This window comes from Lipotes vexillifer, unplaced genomic scaffold, assembly GCF_000442215.2.
Source record: "Lipotes vexillifer unplaced genomic scaffold, Lipotes_vexillifer_v1.1 scaffold1143, whole genome shotgun sequence".
NCBI classification, from domain to species: Eukaryota; Metazoa; Chordata; class Mammalia; order Artiodactyla; family Lipotidae; genus Lipotes; species Lipotes vexillifer.
The window spans coordinates 194,841-219,643 of record NW_006770581.1 but is presented as its reverse complement, the minus strand read 5'-3'; the positions used below and the strand labels follow the sequence as shown (position 1 = coordinate 219,643).

General features: G+C 51.1%; 1 protein-coding gene across 2 annotated transcripts in view; it reads left to right on the top strand.

The window, feature by feature from the left end:
* ARHGAP22 (Rho GTPase activating protein 22) overlaps positions 1-24,803 on the top strand; it is a 173,556-nt gene that overhangs the window by 54,325 nt on the left and 94,428 nt on the right. For both annotated transcript variants that reach the window (XM_007446231.1, XM_007446232.1), the window contains exon 3: positions 359-446. In XM_007446231.1, coding sequence (XP_007446293.1) covers positions 359-446 — 88 coding nt within the window. The remainder of the gene's footprint in view (positions 1-358; positions 447-24,803) is intronic.

Here is a 24,803-nt window from a genome sequence, read left to right as displayed (position 1 = left end):
CTTTCCCCCCCCCCCCCAATAATGGAGCCTTCCTCCCTGCTCCTGACTTGGGCTTGCCGCGCCTTAACCAGGAGAGTGACAACCCTGGGCAGTCCTCTGTGGGCAGAGCTCCTCCAAGGGTGTCAGAAGGTAGTGTCGGCCCACTCGAGCAGGGACCCCATGCGAGGCCTCACGTGTGCTCGGTCCCTGCCATGGAGAGGAGGCCTGTGCTCCTCCCGGCACCCAGCCTGCCAATCCGGGTCCTGGAGGGCTGGGACTCGGACCCGCAGCTCCACCCTCTGCTCCCCAGAGCCCTGACCACAGAAGCCCTTTCCCAGCCATCTCATGCTCTCGTGTTTGTGTTTGTCTCTCTATTTAGGGCTTTATTTCTCTACAAGGGACCCAGGTGACTGAATTTCTTCCTGGCCCTGAGGACCCGGGAAAGCACCTCTTTGAGATCAGCCCAGGTAGGCCTGAGCACCCTTCAGCTCTGTGCTGGGGCGGGCCCTGGTGGCCCCAATGGCGGTGTCACTGCACCTCTGGCCTGGGAAGGGCCACCTCTGCAACACTCCTCTCTGTGAGAACGCCAGCTGTCTCCAAGCACAATTCGGAAATTTGGGCCAAATCTAGAGGACATTGCACATTTGGGGGGAATTTAGAAAATCCAATCAATTATCTAGGTAATTAGCTTCTGGTGAGAGGAAAGTGTGGATTTTTAAGTCCAAAATAAAACAAGGGAGGTAACCAATCCATGGGGACACCTTAGAGTGAAGGTCCAAACACAATATCTGGGTCACATGCAAATAAGTCCAGGGAGAACCACTAGCACAGGTTCAGAGCATTAAAATAAGCTCTATCATGAATCCCAGAACAAACCATTGCAATGTGGTGGGAGGAAGGGGAATAATTTAACTCAAAGAACCGCCATCATGTTAGCAGTTACAAAGCAGGTTTTTAAAGTTCCCAGTTTTAAAATGTGATTTTTATTGAACTAAGTAAATGTGTCTTGCAAATGAGTCAGTCTGTTTACAGAGGGGCTGGCTACTGAGGTAGAATTTTACTAAGCTTGGCCTCCCCCTGATTCAGAGCCTCAGGCAAGGATCTGAGCAGGTTCATCCTGAGGTGATCCCCAAAAAGCACGAGAAAGGGAGCAGGAAGGGAGAGCCAGCAGGGTGAGCTGCTGCCACTGTGGGTGCCCGGGGCTCAGTTCCAATGAACCGACTCAGAGGTGTCTCACCCAAGGAGTGAGGAGGCTGGGGGTTTACCCACCAACTCCCACCGGCCATTAACTGAGAGCTGCTCCCTGGGAGGCTGACTCTGGCATTTCTGGCCCGCCCTGTGCTTGGCCAAGCTCCCTGCCTTCAGAGAAGGCCTTCAGGCAGAGTCGCAGGTGCCTGAGGAAAGAGGCTGCCAGTGTGGATGGGAACAGTGAGTGCCCAGGGGTCTGGGCAGAGAACCGAGAGCAGAGGCTACAGGCAGCTAGTCATCACACCCTATCATGTGCTATCCGAATTTAGACTTCCTTCTGGAAAGTGGTGGCTGTGGACCGAGTGTGCTAGGGCCTCAGTGGGGTCTGTGAGCCAGTAAGTTTACAGTCTCAGAGGGGCAGAGCCACACAGCCCCTCTGACGAAGTGACCTGGCTATGGGCTGTACACCAGGGGACGCATCAGCCCAGGCTCAGGCCAGCAAGCTATGGCCCACTGGGAGCAGGACTGAACGAATCCAAGCCTGGGGCAGGGTGTGCTCACCTTTGCTCTGTCCATACTGGGAACTCCAGGAGGTACAGACTGCAGGTGAAGTGCAGGGAGACCCTCCCAACTGCCTGCCGCATATGCAGAATTCAAATACTGTGGTTTCATTTGGGTATTTCATCTACTGCAAGAATCTTGTTGCTGAAAGGACACATTAGAAGGTGGCAACAGAGGGATCCCAGGGTATGGAGTGGAAAATAGAGGCTTGGTTGATTATGGAACAGGAGTAAAGGTTTCTGCCAAGAAGGTAGAGAAGAAATGAAGGAGGGGAGTGAGGTAGGCAGGGCCCTGCCATGTAGGGGAGGGGGAGCTGGACACATGGAAGGAAGGCTTGGGGAGGGGCCGGGGGCCTGGGCCTGGGAGTTGGGGAGGAGTGAGGTGAGGCCAGAGCCAAAAGGTGGAGGTCAGCACGCACCACCATGAAGTCAGAAAGGCACTGGACGTGTGCCCCCAAGGACCGGATGGGAATGATCACCAGTGCGCATGCTCTTTATCTGGGTCAGAGCTATTTACAAGAATTTCTTTGACTATGTGGGGAAGACTCATTTGCCACGTAAGGTAACATATTCACAGGTTCCAGGGCTTAGGACGTGGACATCTTTGTGGGGCCATTATTCTGCTACCACAGTACCCAAAACATCCCTCTAAGGTAAGGGGTACTTCCATGCCTATTTTATAAAAAAGGACACCGGGGGTTAGAAAGAACTGGTGACTTGCCCAAGGACACACAGCTGGGTGGCAGTAGGGTCAGGGCTTCTATCTGGGCAGTCTGACTTCCAAAGCCACACACTTACGCTGCCCTTCAACACAGGTACCTGGTACAGGTCTGGCATTTTTCCTACGTGGGCCCGAGAGGTCTCAGGACACGGTTATAGAAGGAAAGGCTCCTCACACCCCTTTTTCCCAAGCACAGCAGTGGTCGAAGCACCAAATGTATGCAGGTTCCAAGCTCCACCCTCTTGCCTTTGGATGTGCAGCCGCTCCTGAAAGCCAGGGGGTGGGGGTGGAGGGTAGCTGTGAGACCACTCAGGGAAAGCAGGTCAGGTGGTAGGCAGTGCAGAGCCCCAGGCAGCCTTTGGGAAGCGCTGAAAGGAAAGACTCAGTCGCTTCCGCTTCTGTTGGATGCATCTTTCTGGCCCCGGAAAGCCGAGCTGCAGTGCACGTCTGCCACACCCAATACCTCAGAGGGAGGGAAACTTGACAACTCTTGGACATGTGATAGAAACCCAAGAATGATAATGCATGAGATCAGTTACATGAATTTTAAGTCATAGTTCTATTCATGCTCTTTAACAGTATAAAAAAATCACAGTTTTTCATCAAGATAGAATTTAAAATATGAGGAAAATTATACTGTGAGTGCCATCTAGTGGAGAGATGCGCCAATTTCATGGCAGGCCTCGTGTGTCCTCCAGCCAGCCCCCAGCCATCTCAGTCAGCCAGGCCACACCTCTGATTCTTTTTTTTTTTTGCGGTACGTGGGCCTCTCACTGTTGTGGCCTCTCCCGTTGCGGGGCACAGGCTCCGGACGCGCAGGCTCAGCGGCCATGGCTCACGTGCCCAACCGCTCCGCGGTATGTGGGATCTTCCCGGACTGGGGCACGAACCCGTGTCCCCTGCATCGGCAGGCAGACTCTCAACCACTGCGCCACCAGGGAAGCCCAACACACCTCTGATTCTTGATGGGCTCCGACCGCCACTAAATAGTGGGGCTGCGGCTTGAGCCAGTTCTAGCCCCAGAGCCCCGCATCCACCAATAGTCTGAGGCTGGTTCCTGGGTCAGGCCGGAAGGAGCCAGGCCCCAGAAGGGGCTGGGATTCGAGGACGCTCGGTCTCCTTCCCACTTGGGCCTCTTCTCTAGCCTGGCAGTTGCCTGGCAAACCCCGCCCCTCCCAGCCCTTTGAAAGCTGTCTGCCCCTTGCAGACTTGATCCTCTTGGCCTCCCAGACCATCACTGCTTGGCACTGCAGGCATCTGGGCACAGGCAAGCTTAGGCCTTCCTCCAAATCTACAAGGATGGGGTAAGGGGTGGAGAGGCCTGCTTTGGCGCTCTGGACAAAAAGTTGCTAAACCCACAACTTGTGCTTATGTTTGGTGGGTCGAGTTAGGTGATCCATATAAGTCGTTTCGCTAACATCCTTATTCTAGTATTACCCTGATGCTACCACAGGGAGGCAAGTCCACTGACTACAGGCATTCAGACGGGAGCCCTAAGTCGTGCTGGCGAGTGACTGCTGGTCTATCACAGCTTCTCCATTGCTGGGCATGTCTTTCCAGAGTTCCCGATTGCAGGTGGCAGAAGCCAGCTCTGACAAATGCAGACAAAGGGGGAAATGGCTAGAGGCTATGGGGCCACACCGAATCAGCCCATGGGAAGCTGGAGAGATGCGTGTGGAAGGGGCAGGCGGCAGGGCTGCTCAGGGCCCCCGGAGCCAGGAACAGAGTGGTAGGTGCTCTGAGCGGGGAAGGCCGAATCCCACAGGCTCTTCAGTCCCGGCTGTGTCGATGGCTCATGGTCTGAGGTGGCTGTGTTTATGCCATGTGCCTGCCACTGGTGACACTGGGGTGGTGAGGAAAGGCCTGTCCACTCCAGTGCCTGGGCAGACCCGCCCACAAAGGCTCACACAGTAGGCACAAGGACCCCCCCAGAGGAACTCAGGTGCGTCCAGGGAAGGGAGAGGAAGTGCCCTGCATCAGACACGTCCATGGCTGTTTCTTTAGGGACCAAGTGTCCACACTGACCATGGCTCTTTCTGCAAATCCACACCGGGGTCCCAGGTCCGAGTGCCTTTCCCGGCAGCATTTCCTCCTGGAGTGTGAGGGTCCCAGCGTGCGGGGCTGAGGATGACCTGGGTGAAACACGAAGGCCGCCCGGAATCTCAGAGCGGGAAAGTGCTGTCTTCTGGAGCAGGAGGACACGGAGGGTGTCAAGGCGGCTCTGACATCTGGGCCTAGTTCCCGTCGCAGAGCGCCTGTCTGCTTTGGGCCCTGCAGACCACGTTTCTCAAGATAAAGTGCTGGAGGCTCTGGTGGGGAAACTGCCCAGTTCAGAGGTCTGGCAGGTGCCCTGCTCTCCCACAGAGCCCCCCGCTGCCTCCTTCTAGCACGTTGCTTGGGATCCCCACCCACTCCTCAGACACCAGGTGGGCATCTTGCAGGCAATAGGCCTGGGCAGGGATGGCTTTGAGGCCTTGGGTTTTCAGCTCCACCCAGGCGTTGGTACGATCAAAGCGAGCAATGGCACTCCATGGAAGTTGGGGAGCCAGTGGAGTGTACCCAGGCTTGCCAGCGATGCTGCTGTTCCCTAGGGGCAGACATCTGCATGCAGAAAGGAAAGTTCCAGGGGAGAGAGTGGGGAGGCCGAGTGCATGTGCCACGTCCCTGTTTGCGCCGGTTTTCTGCCCTCTTCCAGCAGGGTGCGTGTGACCGCACAGCAGCTAGCTCTGACCAGTGTTCCAGACTGTCCTCTCCAAAGTCAGGGAGGACTGGACAGAAGCCCGACCCTGCCACCCAGGGCCTTCTTGGTTTTGGACAAGTCACTCAATGTCCCCGTGCCTCTGTCTCATCACTTCTAATTTGGAGATAATAAAGCCAAGTGCCTTGGGTTTGGTGAGGTTGCAGGGGGAGCCTAGTGCCTGGCTCAGTGTAGATGCCAATATTTTTCTATTCTTCCCCTCCTCTGCTGTCTGTCTGTTTATCATTATTATTAATAACAACAACACAGTTCCCGCTTAGCTATCACCTGTAAGTTATCAGTCCTAATACTGTGTGATGAGTGCCCCAATAGGGGTGTCCCCAGGGCTGAGAGCCCAGAGCAGAGGGTGAGGGTGGCTCGCCTGGGTGGTTAGGGAAGATTTCACCCAAGCTACACCTTGACAGGGAAGTGAAAATGACCCAGCTGAGCAAACAAGAGAAGGTCATCCCCAAATGATGGGGGGAGAGAGTACACAAAGGCACAGAGGCCTGGGGAAGTATTCTGTGGGGGAGACTGGTGGTGTAGAGGGCCAAGGAGGAAAGCGGGGCAGGGGACAGGTCACGAAGGGCCTTGGGTGCTGGACAAAGAGGCTTGGACTTTAGCCACTGCACTTCGTCAGCAGGCAGGAGGGATGGTTAAAACCAGAACTGTGTGTTAGCAAAACCACTAATGTAATGATGGGGGGATTGCAAGGACCCGGCTGGAGATGAGGAGGTAAGCTGCCACGTTACCACCGTCCATGCTCTGCCCGGAGCCTCGCCCCAGCCAATGTCCACAGAGGAGACCACCCTGCCCTGCCAAAGCGCTCACTGTCGGGGAGGCAACTCAGAAGCCAGGCCACTTAAAGCGGAGCTCTGATTCTTCCTGTGCAGTTCCAAGCTCATGTGCCAAGTTCTTAGCAAGGGGGCCCTGATCAGCATATGCTTTTGGGGTCTAAGTGGGTCCCAGACCCAGCTCAGTCTCTAATTTGCTGGGGAAACCAGATCAGATTTCCTTGGTTTCTCCAACTGCAGGATAAGAGGGCCTCCGAGGTGTCCACCTGCCCTAGTAGAATGGTGCCAGAGGAATGGCCTTCCATAAGCAAGCTTCCCCTGCGAGAACGGGTTCCAGCAGTTTCTTACGGCTACACTGGATCTTTGAAGCCTCTCTCGGGCATTGAGCTTACAGCTGCCTGTCCTTATCCGCCTGCAGCTTGAAGCAGATAGGAGAACTGCTGCCTGCTATCTGTGAGGCCTGACCTTGGAGCGAAGCCAGCACACACAGATTACTCTATAGAAGTAGACTGATATGGTGCTCCTGACATCCCCAGAGCATCGCTCATCTCATCAGCCGCCTCCTGAGCAGGATGCCGATCTCAGCCTATCTCGGCACCTGGTACCAGCCAGCCAGCATATCAGCCTGACCCCGGGTGGCCCTGCTGAGTTTGCCTGCAGAGCGCCAGACGATGGGTAATGACTAGAAATGAAATTAGATGAGCAGTTCACAAGCGCTCCCCACCCCTGAGGGTGGGAGAATCAGCAAATACAAGAGTGGTTTCTGGAACTTCCCTGCTTTGTGGTCTGGCCCTACTGTCTTAACCTCACTTTTCTTAACAAAACACAGGACCAGGTACGGGAAACTCCCACTGATGTCTCTGGAAGTAGATGCCCTTGAAGAGGAGGTTGCAGTTCATTCCTTTTGGCCAAAATCATGTTCTAGAGCAGCCCTGTTCAATAGAAATATAAAGCAAGTCGTGCTTGTAATGAAATTGACAATCCCCTTGCTCAGTTACACCAGCTGCATTTCAAGTTCTCAGCAGCCACATGTGTGTGGTGGAGCCGTACTGCACAGCACAGGCCTGGATGCGGAGGCGACTGGGTGCAATGCCTGACATAGAATAGGTGCTCAGCAGGTACTCCTAAAATGAAGGGAAGGGAGGAAGGAGGAGGAACAACTGGGTGAAAAGCCTAGGTTGTTTTTTTTTTTTTTTAATATAATAGTGTTTATTTATCTTTACTTGTTGACAGTTTGCTTTATTTATTTATTTATTTATGGCTGTGTTGGGTCTTCATTTCTGTGCGAGGGCTTTCTCTAGTTGCAGCAAGCGGGGGCCACTCTTCGTCGCGGTGCGCGGGCCTCTCACTATCGCGGCCTCTCTTGTTGCGGAGCACAGGCTCCAGACGCGCAGGCTCAGTAATTGTGGCTCACGGACCTAGTTGCTCCGCGGCATGTGGGATCCTCCCAGACCAGGGCTCGAACCCGTGTCCCCTGCATTGGCAGGCAGATTCTCAACCACTGCGCCACCAGGGAAGCCCAAAGCCTAGGTTTTGAAGTCAGACACCAAGATTCACATTTTAGTTCCACCACTCACTAATGGCAAGAACTTGGGTCAATAACTTACATTCTCTGAGTCTCATTTTCATCATCTGATAATAGAAAGAAAACTACCTACTTGGCAAGAAGGCTGTGCACATCAAGTGAACTAAATACATGGACGTGCAGAGAACACTCCTCCACTCTCCACTAGCCCGTTCTCTCTCTCCCCTTCCTCCCTCCCTCCCTCTATCCTCTCTCCTCTCTCTCTCTCTCCCTCTCTCCCTTTCTTTCAACTCCTCTTTAATATACAAGCAAACTTCAAATAAGATTTCAAATTTCTTTAGTTTATGGCTTTCAAAACAAACAAATCCCAGCTCTCCAGCAGTTGTTCTCAAGTTTTCCTGTGTATCAGAATCCCGTGGAGCACTTATCAAAACCTAGAATGCTGGGCTCATCCCCAAAGTTACTGATTCCAGGGTCTGGGATGGGGCCAGAGGACCTGCATTTCTAATGCACTCCCAGGTGATGCTGTGCTGCTGGCCTGGGACCACACTTTGACAGATTGAAAGGGAGCTCATGGAAGAAAGGGGAAATTTTATATCTGATGCCTTTAATGGTGCTTTTTCCCTGCTTTTTGAAGACAGAGCGCTGCATTTTTGTTTTGCACTGGGCCCCACAAATTAGGTACTTGGTGGTGAGTACAGTGGAGGGGCAGCTACAGGAGCAAGGAGCCCAGAAGCTGTGTTCATGGAGACGTGAGTCTGGAATAAAGGAGGTGATGATCCTGGCACTGTGCTACGAGGGCCTTATGCAAACGAGGCTGAGCTGCTCCACTGTGGTGGAAGAGGGCACCAAGGGGCTTGACGGCCTCACAAAGCACTGTGACACAGGAGCAGGCGTAGCTACTCTTTGTAGGGGCCTAGGGACAGACCAGGCACGGGGTTCTGTATTTGCTGTTTAAATGGTGCACTCCCTTGGGTGGAGGAGATACTCGTGGGATGAGAGGCACCCAGGGTCCCCCGAGGTGCAGCGCACACTCCCGCCAGCTGCGGGTCTCCTTCTCGGCAGCCACTGGACCACGGCGCCGTGCCCCATCCTGGGCGAGGGAGTCCAACCAGGCATCTCCCTTTCCCGCAGCCCGATGCCCTACCCTGGGCACTGGTGCTGTCAACCAGGGCCAGGACTGTCACCACCATGCTCCACCGAGACTGTGCTGGGTTGGTGGCCCTGACCCCAGCCCTCTGCCAGACTAGGGGAAGGGGGCGGCAGCAGTCACTGGGGGGAGGGGCGAGGGGGGCTGTTGGCCTGGGGCACCAGGAGACAGTGGGTGGCTCATCATCCCTGGAAGCAGGAGGCTGCCAGGGGCAGGACCACCAGAGAATTGAGGTTCCAGGCCCTTGTACACGCTCCCCTGACCCATCAGAGTTCACTTACAAAACACAAATTTAAAGGCAAAATGGTTGACAACCTCAAGACAGCCACCAGAGAGCAGTGAATTCCTAACGCAGGGTCCTTCTGAGTAGGGGCCCTGTGCACCTGCCCTGGTCACAGGCCCTTCAGCCCTGACTGTGGGCTACTGGACGTAAACGCAGGACCTGACTTTCTGTTCTCTTGTGCTAGACTCCAGCCTGTGAACTCAGCCTGACACCCCTGCTGATCTCTTCTTGCAAATTTACTAGCCCTCAGAGCCTCCAGTCATAAATGAATTCAGTCCACATCTTCTCAGTGTCTTTATCCCATTCATAAACTTGGCACCCAGAAGGGATGCGGCTTCTCCAGGGGCTGAGCGTGCTACACCCATCATAGCCCAACCCTGTGTTCTTCCCGTCCATCCCTTGCCCTGGGCCCGAAGCCACTGCTGCCCTGTCCTCTCCCTTTGGGCCTGTTAATAGAGATGCTCCTGCATTTGCTGAAGTCTCCACTTCTCCCACATCCTAATCCGCTAAGGCAGAGGGGCCTTTAAATGGAACTGCCGCCACCCCAGAGGGCATCAGGGAATGTTGCCCTGGGAGGCAGTGCCTGCATCCTTGCAAATCAAGGCTGTGGTCCGTTAGGTGATTAGACTGAAGCCACCTCTCTTGAATGAGGCCAATCAGAAATTGCCTTTAGCGGCCCACCCAGGGCTGCCCACCCCCAGGGCAGCCTGGCTTCCTGAGTGCGTAACACGGTCCTTACCCCAGTGCGCTGACTCGGCCTCACCTTGGCAAGTGTGACATTGCCTGACGCCCTGACCCACGACCTTCTGATCAGCACAGTGAGGGCCACCTGCATGGCCTGTGGGGACTCCAGGAAGTGTCCTGCCCTGGCTTGGGGAGGCGCGTGGATCCAGACTCCAGGCTTGCCACTGTCATCCTCGCCCCAGCCAGGTGACCCACCTTCTCCCACCTCAGGGCTCCTCACTCAGAGCTGCACCTGCTTCTGTGCACCTTTCATGCACGATTGGAAGTACCTCTTGGCTTTTTACCTTCTTCTCTTTTGGGGGCAGTTACGTTTCTCTCATCAGACTTAGGTCTCCTCAGGGGCAGGGTCCATGTCTGATTCACACCTGCAACTTCAGCCCGGTGCTCAGTGTCTGGCCCAGACGAGGAGCACGGGAGGAGACACGCACAGTTGTGCCAATATCCTGGGGCATGAGAGAGCTTGGCTAACTCTGAGCCATTCGCTGTGGGTTAGATCCCAAAGAGCCTTGGCATTTGGACAGTCTTATAGGCAATGAGGAGCCACTGAAGGTTCTTAAACGGGAAAGTTATGATCGTATTTAGCAACAATGAGAAGACCGGACTGGGGTGGGCGGTAATAAGGGAGACCCAAAACCAGTTGCGGGGGCTGCTTTAATAGAGCAGCAGGCACTGGGTACTGACAAGTTGGAACCAAGCAGTGGCTGGGAGGATGGGGGATGGCTGGAAGGCAGAAAGGCCAGACCCGGTGAGGGACAGGATGCTGGAGGTGGAGTCCAAAATGACTGCCAGGCTGCTGGACAACTAAAAAAGGACAGACAGGGAGAAGAAATTTGGGAATAAAGATGACTGGGTCATTGTGAGGTCACGGAAGCCCCGGCTAGCAGCTGTGACAACCTGGATTCAGTTTTGCAGGGAGCAGGGCTTGTCAAGCCCTCAGTTCCACTCCCACGGCGTCAGATGTTCCAGCCCTCCCCCATTGTAAGTGATGCTCTTTCTGTATTCAAGACAAAGATCAGTGATCTAGGAAGCCCTTCCAGACTCCACTCCCACATGCTCCCCACAAACCCCTCCCTACGATGAGTCTTTTTAATGATAGAGTTCAAAAACCAGACCCAGAACTTACTAGCTACGTGACCTTGGTCAATTGCTAACTTCACTGTGCCTCAGTTTCCTCATATATAAAATGAGAATAATTAAAGTATACCTATACCTTGGGTATATCTATATCTTGGGTTAGGGATGGGGGTAAAGGGGTTGGATGTGACTATAAAGGGGGAGCAGAGGGAGCCTTACTCTGATGATATAGTTAAGTAGCTTAATGGTGGTGATAGTTTCATGTAGCTACACATGTGATAAAACTGCATAGACCCCTCCCCTGCCTCATTACACACACACACACACACACACACACACACACCCCAGTCCATGTATAACTGGCAGAATCTGAATCAGCTTTGTGGATTGATCATACAAGGTCAGTTTCCTGGTTTTGATGCTGTGCTGTAGTTATATAAGGTGCTAATATTGGGGGAGGCTAGGTGAAGTGTGCATGGGACCTCTCTGTACAATTCTTTGCAACTTCCGGTGAATCTAGAATTATTTCAAAAGAAAACTTTTTTTTTAAGTACATACCCCATAGTGTTTTTGTGATATGATACACCTATATCTTAGGACAATACTGGCCTGTGTTAAGTATTCTATACAGTTTAGCAAGTATTACAATAAGGTGTCTGCAAAACCTAGAAACAAAGGATCAATGTATCTTTAAAGAGTAGTTAGTATCCTTTTCAAATAATATACTCAATATGTTTTTCTTCAACCTCCAAATACCTTTTCAGATAAAATGCCTCTAAACTTAAGGCAATGGGTCAAGTTATTTATATTAAAATACAGTACTTTCTCAGAATTTTGTGACTTTCTGGCCATTCTGTGGTCTATTGATTGATTGATTGACCACTGGGCCCCTTGTTTCTTAGGGGTGTTTCACATGAAAAACATTGAGAATATTATTTGAAAATTGGCAAATGCCCTGTTTAACAGCTTGACATTTCCTGACTTTGCAAGACACCTGTGTGTGGCACTCCTGCAGCTATGGCGACTGTGCATGTGTCTGCCCACCTTCTGTATGGCTGCCCCTCACACGCCCTGACCCAGATCAGGTACAGGAACATGTTTGCTGACTGACGGAATGAAAGACCACTCACAGGGGAAACCTGCTAAATTCCTTCAAGAGCGACTGGTCATGTTCCTGGGACAGCAATTGGAATAAATTCCCTATATTAACATTTGCCGCAGGACACAAGCAACATGAGATTCTTAAAGTCATATGTTGAGTTTCTTTTTAGAAACAGAAGTGGGAAGGGCACTCTACAGTGTATTGGTTCAGTCTTCCCAGGTGACTGCACCTTACACTCCTGTTGTAGAGATTTGGAAACTGAGGCACAGAGGGGTAACTTGTCCAAAGTCACATGACTAGTACAAGATGGAGACTGGGGTCCATCCGGGTGAGTCCCCGTCCAGGGTCCCATCTTAGGCTGCCAACAGGAGCTGAGGAGGGTGCTGGGCACCACAGCTCTGAGACACAGAGGGGCGCAGACAGAAATTCCTCAGCTAGAGATATGCATACCGGATGGGAAAGGGTGATGTGCAGGAGGAGGTATGCTCAGTGCCAGCTCAGAACAAAGATGTAGATAAAATTCTTTACGAGTGATCTCAGCTAGACTAAATCTCTAGATAAATTAGGATGTGGGGAGGAATGTGGCAGGGGATTAGTAGGTGGGGGGTTGAATGACCCAGGTCACCTCTGGGAAGCCAAGCCCAGGTACAGAGACTCCTCTGACAGAGAGCCTTTAGCTTAGGAACTTAGACACAAGGCTGTTCTTTAGTCTAGGTCCTTCATGCACAGGTGTGGTCCATGGACCAGCTGCATCAGCATCACTGGGAGCTTGTTGGAAATGCAGATTCTCGGGCCCCACCCAGAACTACTGAAACAGAATCTGGGTTATAGCGATAAGCCCTGAGCGATTTGTGTGCATGTTAAATGCAAAGCCATGCTCTCAAGCGAAACAACATCAGTGCTACCCAACCCTGGACTATAAGCTTCTGAAGGAGGGTCTTGCATCAGTGCACGCAGAAACTGGTGCCGTGCTCTTCAAGATGCTTGATAAATTAAACCTATGAAAGAGCAGCAACTCAAAAGCAGGAAGGGGGCTGAAAGTGATGGTAGAGAGAGGCAAACAGTGACAAGAAATTGATTCTAGTTCCCAGGCTGCAAGCCAAGCTGCAAACCAGGGCTGATTGCCCATGGGCTGATTCTGGCCCGCAAGACATATTTTGTTTGGCTCATGAAACATTTTTAAAAGCAAAAGGTTTTACCCATTGATAATGTAGATTTCTATAAGGGTGAATTTGGGCCTACTTTCTCCATATGAACAATTAACAGGATCTCAGTAACAGCTGCTTCTTTGGGACAGAGCTTGAGTGTCCTCCAGTTGGCCAGAATCCCCACCTCTCCCTATTGCCCCCATCCCAGGCCCCTTCCTGCCCCTGGCACCTGCTTTCTCGGTTCAACTTACCTGTCTCATCTCTCTATAAGGGTTTGAGTCTGGGAGCTCTAGTGTAGGCAATTAAAAACTCAAAATCAAAGATGGCTAGAAAATGATAGTTATTGTGTATTGGCCGAGTCATTTGACACCCCCATTTATTGGCCAAGTCATTTGACACCGCCATTCTTGTGCGGCTGTGGTTAAGGGCGAGGTGTTGAGTCACACTGTCTGAGATTCACTTGTGGCTCAGCCTCTGCCCAGGTCTGGGGTCTTGAGCGAGTCACATAACCCTTTAAACTTCAGTCTCTTCATCTGTAAAATGGACTCAATAAGAGCATCTCCATGTGGAGCATTAATCCCCAGGCCTGGAACATAGTTAGCAGAAGCTGATAAGTAAGATGTTAGTAATTGCAGTTGCCAGAGCAAAATAACACACATGAATGCAGGTATTTATTCCCTGCATTTCTAAAATATCAGCATTAATTATCAATATTTTCCACCAAAAGGCTACAGAATAAATAAAATTGTTAAATTCAGTGAAGCTAAATATTTTATACATTTCAAATAGAAACTGCATACATATGAAAAGCATTAAGTGAAAACATAAACACTGAAAATATTACCCTCCTAATAAAAATTATTAGCAGATGAAATTAATAAAATATTATTCAAAAATAACAAACCAAGCCCCATAAGACAAAGAAAAGTTTAATAATAATGAACACTTGAAATCACACTATTTGATGTTATTTTTGAATCACGAGCATATTTTGGTGCCCCTTTTTTCTAGTTGCTATAAAATTTTTGAGGATATTGTTCCTAACTAAATTTCAATCTAATATTATCCTTTGAGCGCTTTACCTTCGAATAACCTTCTTTCTTATTCAGTATGCTAGCGGGTTTTTTTAACTCCTTTTTTTGTGGTTAGCAGGAGTTACATCTTTTAATGAATCATGACGTATAGTTTTATCTCAAGAAAAGCATTTGCAGTTTGTCTCATCCTTCTGCAGCACCCTCCTGGGTAGGTGATCCCACGGGTCTGGCGGATGGGTTGCTGGGAGGAGTTGTGTTTGAAGGCCACTGCTTTGGAAAGTCTTTGAACCAGAATAAGGATTTATGTTGCAATAGAGGCACCTTGGTTCTCTTCCGCACTGTGGATTATGGAGGAATAGAAAACCACTTTCTAAACAACTTTTCCTTACTGGATCCAAACGTCTATTGAAGCATATCCCCAGGTGTAAATGATTCCAATTTTTAAAAAATATATCACAAAAATACCTGTAGTTTGTTGTGTTTTAAAATAAAACATTATTCTGGAATACCGGAATGTTAAAAACTGGGGCTACAATAACTAAAATAAAAACAAAACAAAACACCAGATTTGGAAGCATTCCTCAAGGTCAGTGATACTTTCCTGGGTTCTGAGGGCACAGCTGCCCCTGATGCTTTTCTGCAGACTTGCATTGGAGGAAGCAGAGCTGAGGAGGCCGTGGCTGGGAAAAGACGGAGGTTGTTATTGTCCCCCCAAAATTCATGTCCACCGGCAGTCTCAGAATGTAACCTTATTTGGAAATAGGGTCTTTGCCGATAAAATTAGTTAAGATGACATCTGGCATGGGGTGGGCCCTAAATTAATGACTGGTGTCCTTATGAGAAGAAATTTGGACACACAGACACTCAAGGGAGAGGTCATGTGAGGATGGAGGCAGAGATTGGAGTGATGCAGCTACAAGCCAAGGAAGGCCGAGGATTCCCCGCAACGCCAGAACTAGTGAAGGGGCATGGACAGCCTTCCCTAGAGCCTTCAGAAGGAGCATGGCCCGGCCAACACCTCCATTTCAGACTTCTAGCCTCCAGAACTCTGAGAGAACAAATTTCTATTGTTGTAAGCCACCCAGTTTGTGGTGATTGGTTACAGCAGCCCTAGCAAACTGGTACAGCCATGCAGTTAGTAGTGAAGCGGCCAGAGCAATGGGCCTTTGGCAGCAGAACTGACTTTCACTGGCCTGGAGAATCCACCTCACACTCTTAAGGCCCCAAACCTCAAAGACCTGGCTCACCTTCCTCCCCTCCTCCCTGGAAGGTCCCGCATCCTCAGCCCGTCCATCTGAGCAGCCTGCTACCCCAGCTATGGCCCATCATTTGCGCCACCTGCACCACCACCTGGTCACTTCCAAATGCTGCCTGTGGTCAAGTGGGAAGAACAGAGCCACAAGAGTCCAAGATCCTGGGAAGAACTGGCTTCTTCCTGGCTGTGTGCACGCCTTAGAAAGTCACCTCATCTCCTGAGCCTCGCTGGATGGTGACAGTAATGACCCTGATGGGCCTCGGCAGGGATGCGGGATGCAGCGATACCTGGTACATCATAGCCACTCAGACACGTGAGGGGCCTCTTCCACCCACAGGCAGGAATGACGAGAATCCCAGCATTCTAGAGAGCTAGGCCTTTCCTGACCGGCTCTGGGGAAGAGCTGGAGCAGGTGAGGCCCAGAACACACCTGCCATGGGCGGAGCCTTCCTCTGGGAGGAAAGGCCTGGAGCTGGCAGAGGAGCGGCCGTCCTCATCACACACACACACACACACACACACACACACACACACACACACACACCGGGCTGAGAAGGGCCGTCGGGCAGGGGGCTCTGGTCTGTGGTTTCCCGTGTCTGGCACTGAGTGGCACTCCACAAATAACTGTCTCAGGAATGATGCTGGAGAGGGAACAACAACTCACCAGATGTGTCAGAACAAAGTGCTGCCAGACCAGCCCACCGCGCAGGAGCCTCCACTGAAGAGCTGTGCAGCGCGGAAGGTTTTCTTTTCTTTTCTTTTCAATTGAGAGAAGCTGATCTTCTTTGTTCTGTGAAGGGTCACTTAAGTGGACCTCTTAGAGATGCAAATGCCAGACGAGTAAGCACCCAACATCCTGGCATCTGTGCTTAACTGGGGCCCTTTTGTGGCTGGTAGTGGTGGGTTCTATTTTGTATTTTTGAGTGGCTTTGGCAAAGATCGTGCCCTCCTTTGGCATGCAGCAGAAGGGGGATCTGTGGGGAGAATTGGGGAGGAAGAGAAATGTGTGGACTAATTTGCACAAAGAGCCCAAGTTTTCTGGAAGGAATGAGATGGCTGCATCACCACTGTGTTCTCACACTTTTTTGACAAGAAATAAACATTACATCCCACCTGAGGGCTCAGGCACACACTGAAGCAAGGGTTTCACAGAACAGTACTGTTCCTATATGCAGTGCCCACTGGCATTTTTCACTCTCTGTGATTCTCATTTTTTAAAAGACTGGCCAAGACCTGCTGAGTTGATTTCATGACCCCCCTATTGGGTTGGAGTCCATAGTCTGAAAAACTCTTCTTGGGATTTGGTGTTCAGGACACCGGTTGGGTGGACCAAGGCCTGGCTGTGGGAAGGGTGCTGTGGCCATGGGGTTAGTGAGCTCCACCTGGGACTGAGTAGGGAGAAGAGAAACGGTGGTCCTTGGGAGTTGTCAAATGCTAGAACTGGATCAGACCTGGCCATCTGAGGCCAACTCGCCCCTGGAAATTATGTGTGTCTGGGTGTGATTTGACAGAGTGGAGCACTAGAAGCTTGTGGACCCTCTCCCCAAGCAAGATGTCATGTGCCAGAGGTGCTGTGTGGCTCTGGAGAGATTTGGTGGCCCTCTCCCTCCCCACGGGGGTATTTCTGTGGTGCCCAGCAGCCCGTTCCCACACACCTGTAATCTCATTGACACACCAAGGCCAGCTTGGGAGGGGCCCAGGAGGGGCCCACCCCATGCCCACCATCCTGGGGCAGCCCTGTGGGAGTGGTCAGCAAGGACATCCACAGTCATACCTCAGAGGTTCTGCCTTATCAGGCTAGGAGTCCTCCAGACTGAGGGAAATGCTGAGGCCTGAGCAGAACATCCTCGAAGAGTTGCTGCTTCCACAGCAAAACCTTGGGGAACGGGGACTTCACCCATCCCAGCATCTATGCTTTACACACATGGCCAAGGCCAGCTTCTGCTAAGAAACCTAATGGGCATCAGGATGGGATGGAGGTGGCCTGGACACTTGCCCACCAGAACCAGAATCGTGAAGCCAGCTTGTCCTGTGCTTTCTCCTTCTACAGCTAGGTGGCAGCAGCAAGCACAGGTACTTGAACCCCCCCTCTGTGGGCTCTGCCATCCCCACCTCTCTCCTCTGGGCTGAGATTGTCCCAGTGCCGCCCCTCCACCTGCCCTGCACCGCTGGCTGCAGCTCTACTATGAAAGGGAAGGCTGTTGGGCACTTACTTCTCTTAATATCCCAGTTAATCCTCACAGCCCTTCAGCACCTTCAGCCCCATCCATTGCCCCACTGAAAGACAGAAGATCTTTCAAGGTGGTGGAAGTTGGAATTCAACTCAGTTTTAGTCAGGGCAGTACAGAGGCCAAAGACAGGCTTGGGCATCTAATGGCCCACCTGCCCCTCATAGCACCTCACCTCTCTGAACCCCAGGGTAGCAGCCAAACCTGTTTCCCTTTCCTGTCCATGCAGACAGTTTTCCAGCCTCGCCCACAGCAAGATGGGTCACATGACTGAACGCTGGACAACGGAATGTGGGTGGGAGTGTGACTGCAGGCTGCTCTCAGCCCCTAAAATTCCCTGAGATCTCCCTGCTCCCTCTTCCCTCCGCTGATGGAAAGGATCCAGGGGAGGACGCTGAGGTCCTAGAAGGAGCCTGAGTCCCTGAGTGACCGCCTGGAGCAGAGCCTCCTTCCTCCCCGCTTTCATGCTGACCTACTTGAGATGGTGACCTGAGCATGAAAGAATGTTTATAGGGTTAAGGCTCTAAGATTTGCGGTTGTTTTGTAACCGGCAGCCGGCATTAATTACCTGATTAACATGCTGGTTTCCTTATCTGTGACATGGGGTTTTCTACATTCAGTCTCAGGGTGGTTGTGCTTAAGACATATAATGTATGCAAATTGCCAATCCTGGAGGCTGGTGCATTGCAAACACTCAGAGACTCACTTGGTAACTGAGGTCACTCCCTTCCACTGTCAGCAGCTGCAGCAGCAATGGTGACAACCGCAAGGAGGACTAATTAACCCCCAGGTCACAGTGCTGTGCCCTCAGCCAAGTGGACCAGACAACAGATGGGCCTAGCTCATGGTAGAGGGTCTTATCTTCTGCGGCACGTGGGGATGCTGGGAACCTTCAAAGGTGCACAGGTCTTATCTATGCAAACGCTTTGTCACCTGGATTTTTCTAATAATGTGGAGACTCGCCATTAGGGCAGTATCTGTAATGGAATGCTGAGCCACGGGGATCGCACGTACTGAAAGGGAGAGGTAAGAGCCACGCTGGAGCCAGGGTCCTCAGTTCAAATCCTGTCTCTTACTAGCTGTGGGACCCCAGGTAAATCACTTAGCAGCTCTGCGCCTCAGTTTCCCCATCAGTAAAATGGGGGTTGTAATAGCGTTCTTGTGGAGTTTGAGTAAATATATGTAGAATGCTCAGTACTTGGCACACAGCAGATGCTCAGTATGTGTTGCTTTTATTACCGAAGCAAGTGTACCACTTGGTGACTCCTGCTCAAGCAGATGAGACCATGCCCCTGTAGTGTATGCAAAGTTCTGATGCCATCACAGCCACCAGGAAGTGCCCTGCCTGCCTTCGAGGAGCTGCTGCTGCAGCCGGTCAGTCCTGGACAAGGAGCAAAAGCCCTCAGGGCCATGGCCCTGGCCTCCCGCTCTTTCCCATGCTGCATTTCTCCTGGGGCTGGGGGAGGAAAGAAAGAAAGGCAGAAAGAGCAGGTGGGAGCAGGGCTGGGGGTGAGGCTTCAGGAAGGACAATGGGTTTTGTAAAATCCCTCTCTGGGCAGTCTGGCCAAGTTCAATGGCTTCAGGCCACATGAACAGCAAGAAAAATGTGGCCCAGGAATTTCTCCCCAGTGATTCCCCTTGTCTTTCTCTGTGGGAATTTGGAGCTGCAGACACATTCCTTCCACAAACAACGTCCGCAGCAGCTGAAGGCCCATTGGCCAGAGCTGGGGAAGCCGGCTGGCCATGCACCTTGGGGCCCTGCCCCCACTGCCCCCCTCCCTGAGGACTGGCATAGCAAATGTGCAGGAGAATAGGCTCTGGCTGGCAGACTTCAGAGCCCACTGTATCAAGAGACTGACCCCTCCTGGGCACTGTGGATCTCTCCCGAGAGCCAACTGTCCAGACAGTTTGTGCAGTTGCTTTTTCCTAATCTGTCACCCAGAAATGGAAACTAGACATCTTGGACAGAATCCCCACCTCTTAGAGATGGGAATTCACTTTTTTTTCTAAGCCAAGTACTTCCCAACTTAGGAGGAAACAATTTCCTAATGGTCTAAAAGTCTTCTAAACAGGGGATTGCAAACTACATAAAGCCCACAGGACAAATCTGGCTTACCACCTGCTTTTGTAAATAAAGTTTTATTGAAACACAGCCACACCCATTCATTTCTGTATTGTCTATGGTTGATTTCATGCTACCAGGGCAGAGTTGAGTAGTTGCTATGGAGACCATATGGCAAAGCTTAAATATGTTTATGATCTGCCCCTCAGAAAAAGTTTACCAACTCCTCGTTTAAAACAGGAGGTATTACATTCACTTATCAACTTATACTCCTATGTTATTCCACAGAGGGTTTGAAATGGCTTCTGATGAGAACACTTAAAATGAAGGTAACACAATGGTAATAATCATAAAACTGAAGGACCCAAGAAAATGCAAATAAAAGTAGAAAAGCAAAATCAGGAAACAAAACGTAAATGTGAAAGCCTACTTTGGTGCCTTCATACTTGCCAAAGCCGGACTTTAAAATTTCCCTGAGCTTCCTGGCAGCCAAAGGAAAAAGAGAAATGAGAACTTAAGTCTCATTAAGAGAAAGGAAAAAGCATACCACTCCTTATGGGATCCACAGCCTCTTCTAGCACAAAGCAGTGTGTGCTTGCTTCAAATAGACTCCACCTTCCCCAGAGTGACATACTTCATTTTAGAAAAATGAACCCAGAGCAATGAGTCTGTAAACTGAATAACAGCAATGCTGTTGATGAGGGATAATGGGGGTGTGGGAGGGAGCTAGTTAATATGTTTAACCAGATAGTTAAATCCAGATCAGTTGGCTTCCATGCACTGTGGTAAAAGTGCACAAAACTTATTTTGAGAGATGGTGGGTGAAGCCTCTTTTCTGCTTATCATTTCTCTACATCTATTTGTTTCAAAGCAAAAACTGCAGTTGACTGAAGATAGCCCCAACTTGTCACCAACTCAACTTTAGTGCCTGGCACATAGTAGGCCCTCAAGAAATGCCTGATGTGGAGTGGATCTAGCCTCTCTGGACTTCGCATTTCCCATGAAAAATGAGAAGGCCGTACTAAAATGTAAAGTCCTTTCCAATTCCAGAATATCTGTGAGTGTTGTACGTATGGCATAATATGCACACTGAATTTTGGCCAAACTCCTAACACAGATCAGAACGGTGATGGGAGAAGATGAGAGAGGGTGACTCAGGCCCAAAAGCAGGAGGCAGGGAGCTGATCATTAAGGAGGTGTCCCGGGCTTCCCTGGTGGCGCAGTGGTTGAGAGTCCGCCTGCCGATGCAGGGGACGCGGGTTCGTGCCCCGGTCCGGGAAGATCCCACATGCCGCGGAGCGGCTGGGCCCGTGAGCCATGGCTGCTGAGCCTGCTCATCCGGAGCCTGTGCTCCGCAGCAGGAGAGGCCACAGCGGTGAGAGGCCCGCGTATCGCAAAAAAAAAAAAAGAAGGTGTCCCGTGGTGGTCAGACTGCCCATATTCAAGGACAGCCTCTCCCACCTACCAGCTCTGTGACTTTGAGAGCTCACATAAACTGGGCAGATGACCATATTCTCATCTGTAAAATGAGCGTTATGACATATCACCATCATGAGGCTGCTGTGAAAATTAAATGTGAGATACCAGCGCCAGTATGGGGTAGGTTTGTAATAAGCGGTCTACAAAGTGCTTTTACCTTCAAGAAGCCCCCTCTAACCAGGTGTCAGGGCCGCCAGGGAACAGGCATTACTCTGAAAAGCTAAGTGAGCAGTGAGCCTCACATGGCCTTCCTGCCAGACCCCGTCCAGCACTTCTCAGGGGCTGTCTTTTTTTACCACGAGCCTCACCTACGGACATGCCTTAGACCCATGCGGCATGAATCCATTGCCAAGTTTGTTCCCTCTCCCTCCAAAATATCTACCACAGAGTTAAGAGTGGAGGCTCCTTAACAAGACAGGCTGGGTTCTAATCCAAGCTCGGCCACTAATTAGCTGTATGAATTACCTGTGCAAATCACTTCACCTCTCTGTGCCTCAGTGTCCTCCTCTTTAAAGTGGAAATGATGAGGATACCGAACACAGAGGATTGCTCTAAATTCGAATGGAATGTCACACTCTTAGCCTGGCAGTGCTGGCTATTAGGAGGATGTATTACCCCCGCCCCCCATGTTTCAGTTGTGTTAGTGCATAACAAACTACCCCAAAGCTAAGTGACTTAAACATTTATTTGCTCTCGTTCTGCAATGAGGGCAGGGCTCAGCAGGGATAGCTCATCACTGCTCTAGACATATCAGCTGGACCGCCTCCGGGGCGGCCTCACTCGCGTGGCTGGCCTTGACCTCAGTTCTCCATATGGCTGGCTCAGGCTTCCCGGAGCATGGCGGTCTCAGGACTGAGTCCCACTGCTCACAAGGGGTTGGCTCTCCCGGGAAGACAACAGGGGAAGCTACCAAGCCATTTTAGGATTTAGGCCCAGGGCTGGCCCAGAGTCACTTCACTTCTGTCACCTTCTGTTGGTTAAAGCAAGTCATAGGGTGGCCCAGATTCAAGGGGATAGGAGCACACAGGGTACGGGGACTGGGTGGTGTGGGGCGCTGGGGGCCACCTCACTAGCACACAGTCCCACCTGATCTCCATCTCCTCTGCCCTGCATTTCTCACCTGCCTTCTGCCTTTCGCTTCTAGGCTTCCTCCCTTCTCCCAGTTGCCCCCTTCCAGTCCCTCCTTCACTCCAGCACCAGCCTGATCAGTCAGAATCACAGGCTGCATCATACTCTAAATGCCCTGCTGTGTTGCTCCCTACCCTGAAACCACGCTCCTTCACATGATACCAACAGTGCTCCTTGGAGGACCATTCCCACGCCATCCCTAAGGTGCTGGACTCCTCCTCATGTCTCAGCTCTCACCTCAGAGACCTCTCCTCTGGAGAGCCTCTCCTGACCACCCTCAGCAGACCGGGGCACTGTCCCCCCAGAGCTCCCAGGTGCCCTCCTGGCCTCCCCAGAGCTTAGCCCTGGGCTGTACTTCTCAGGTATTCAGTTGTGTTCAGTCATCGTTTGGTACATGGATGAATAAATGAATGAAAGAATGAATGAATGATCATCACAGCCCCCCAAAGCTACACCTGTGGCTAAGATGCCATGTCCCCATTTCTACTCTTCCCTGAGCTGCCTAGGGCTGAGCTCACAGCTTGAGATGGCACCCTAGGGGTACCTTGGGTATGAGCCCGGAGGAGGAGTAACCAGACTCCTGCAGAGCGGTATAAAGGCCGGGTCCTGAGACTCCTAAGCAAATCCCTGAGTGGGCTGGAGCGTGTCTGGAACCAGGGGCTCAGGCTGCAGAGGGCTAGGATCCCGGCAGCAGCAGCCTCCTTAGAAACAACCCCATATCCTCACCACCGAACTCTGAGTCTCCCAGAGAAATGGACTAAAGCAGCAGGAGGTGGAGCTCTGGATGGGTGGGTGTAGCCCCAGCCCCACAGAGCCTTTGTCCTCCAAAGCTGGCAACCGATCCTCCTCCCAGAGCTCATTGTACTCACTGGATACCCGCCCCCTGGTTCTGGCTCTGCTTTCCCATGATGTGTAGGATGTTGGCCTTCTAGCTCAGGAAGATGTCTCAGGGGCCCCCACCTCCCTGGTCAGTTTTCTGGAGTACAGTGGCTTGAGCTCAGCTGAAGCCTTGGAGCGGTGAGTGATCCTGACGTTTTGGCTCAGTTCAAGATGGTTTGGGGTCATGATCAATTCAGGGGTCTATGTTCAGGGATTTTAATTATCAGGTGAATTCCTTGCTCAGTCTGTGCTTTTGCAATTGCAGCCCATGACTCTACACGTGATGGGGTAAATGCCATCCATCCATCTATCTATCTGTCTGTCCACCCATCCACCCATCCATCCATCCACCCACCCATCCATCTACCCACCTACCCATCCACCCACTCATTCACCTACTCAGCCCACTCACCTGTCCATCCACCCATCCATCCATCCATCCTGATTCTGATACTTACCATTTCATTGATCCTTGTCAAGTCTCTTCACCTCCCTGAACTTTAGTTTCTTCCTCTGTAAATTTAATCTAAAGGTGCCTCGTGGGGTTGTCCTGTGGTTAACTGAGATAATAGCACTTGTGAGTTGCCTGGCACACGGTGGGAAACGTAGTGAATGTTATTTTCCTCCCCGCTTGAGAAATAGACGCACAGCTAGAAAACTATAAAAAGACAATATATCAATATAATCAGGAATTAAAGTGTGCGAAACCCAAGGCAATAATATTATAAGCTCTTGCCTTGCGTTCTGTCCTGTAAACTGCCCCTGGGAGTTGATATTTAAAGTCACTTTGAAAAGCTGAGTATCCGCAAATATATTTGAACGGTTCAGTGGGGATGCTGACCCTCTATAATAGGTTCATTTGAAATGATCCTGCGCTGCTACTTCCTCTTAGAAAGATAAACAAGCAGCCCACAATGGCCGCTGTGATGTTTTCTTTTAAATCTTGCTTTTCCAAATGTAGGACTTGGCCGTTGGACAATCACCCGGGGGCTCACTCCCCGCACATGCTCTCCCTGAATGCAGGGAGCTCTAGCTTGGAATTCCTGGGGCCTCATTAAGCCCGCTGTGACTAAGTGATCTTGCCTGGTGCTAAAACTGTTTAAAATGACTTGGCAGCAACCAGAAGTCAGGTCTCTCTGTTTTTTCTCAGTTATTCCCTCTCTGTAACCCCCGCCTTCATGTCATGAAATGAAAACATCTTTCTTTCCGGATCTAGTGCGGGGCCACCCTCCTCTCTCCCTAAAGAAGCCTCACCCTGGTCTTTCTGGAGAGTTAGAGAGGGAAGCAGAAATCTGTCCCACTGTTGTCAATCTCTCCTTTGACTGAGACTTAACTCCTGGAAAAACCTCTTCCCTGTTCCAAGTCATTCTTTCCTCCCTTCCCCAGCCTCCCCCTCAACAATTAACTCTTCTGCTCCATATGCTACAGGCGGCCTCTGCCTCTGGCCTGGTCTTGCCACTGCACTCCTCCAGGCCATGTCTGTTTTCTCAAGGCAGGATGTGGGGGGAAAGGAGAAAATCCCAGTCAAGCCAAGGCCATCAGAGGTTGACCACAGCCCGTTTCAGGGGCACGAACAGATCCTAGGAACTGGATGGGTGAGAGAGAACCTAATATTAAGAACCCTACTCTGTGCCGGACACTGAAATCATTTCTCTTACTTAATTGTTTAATTACACAATAATACGTAAATATGCCTTCCTTTTAAGAAATTAGACCACTATAAGAAGGCTAAA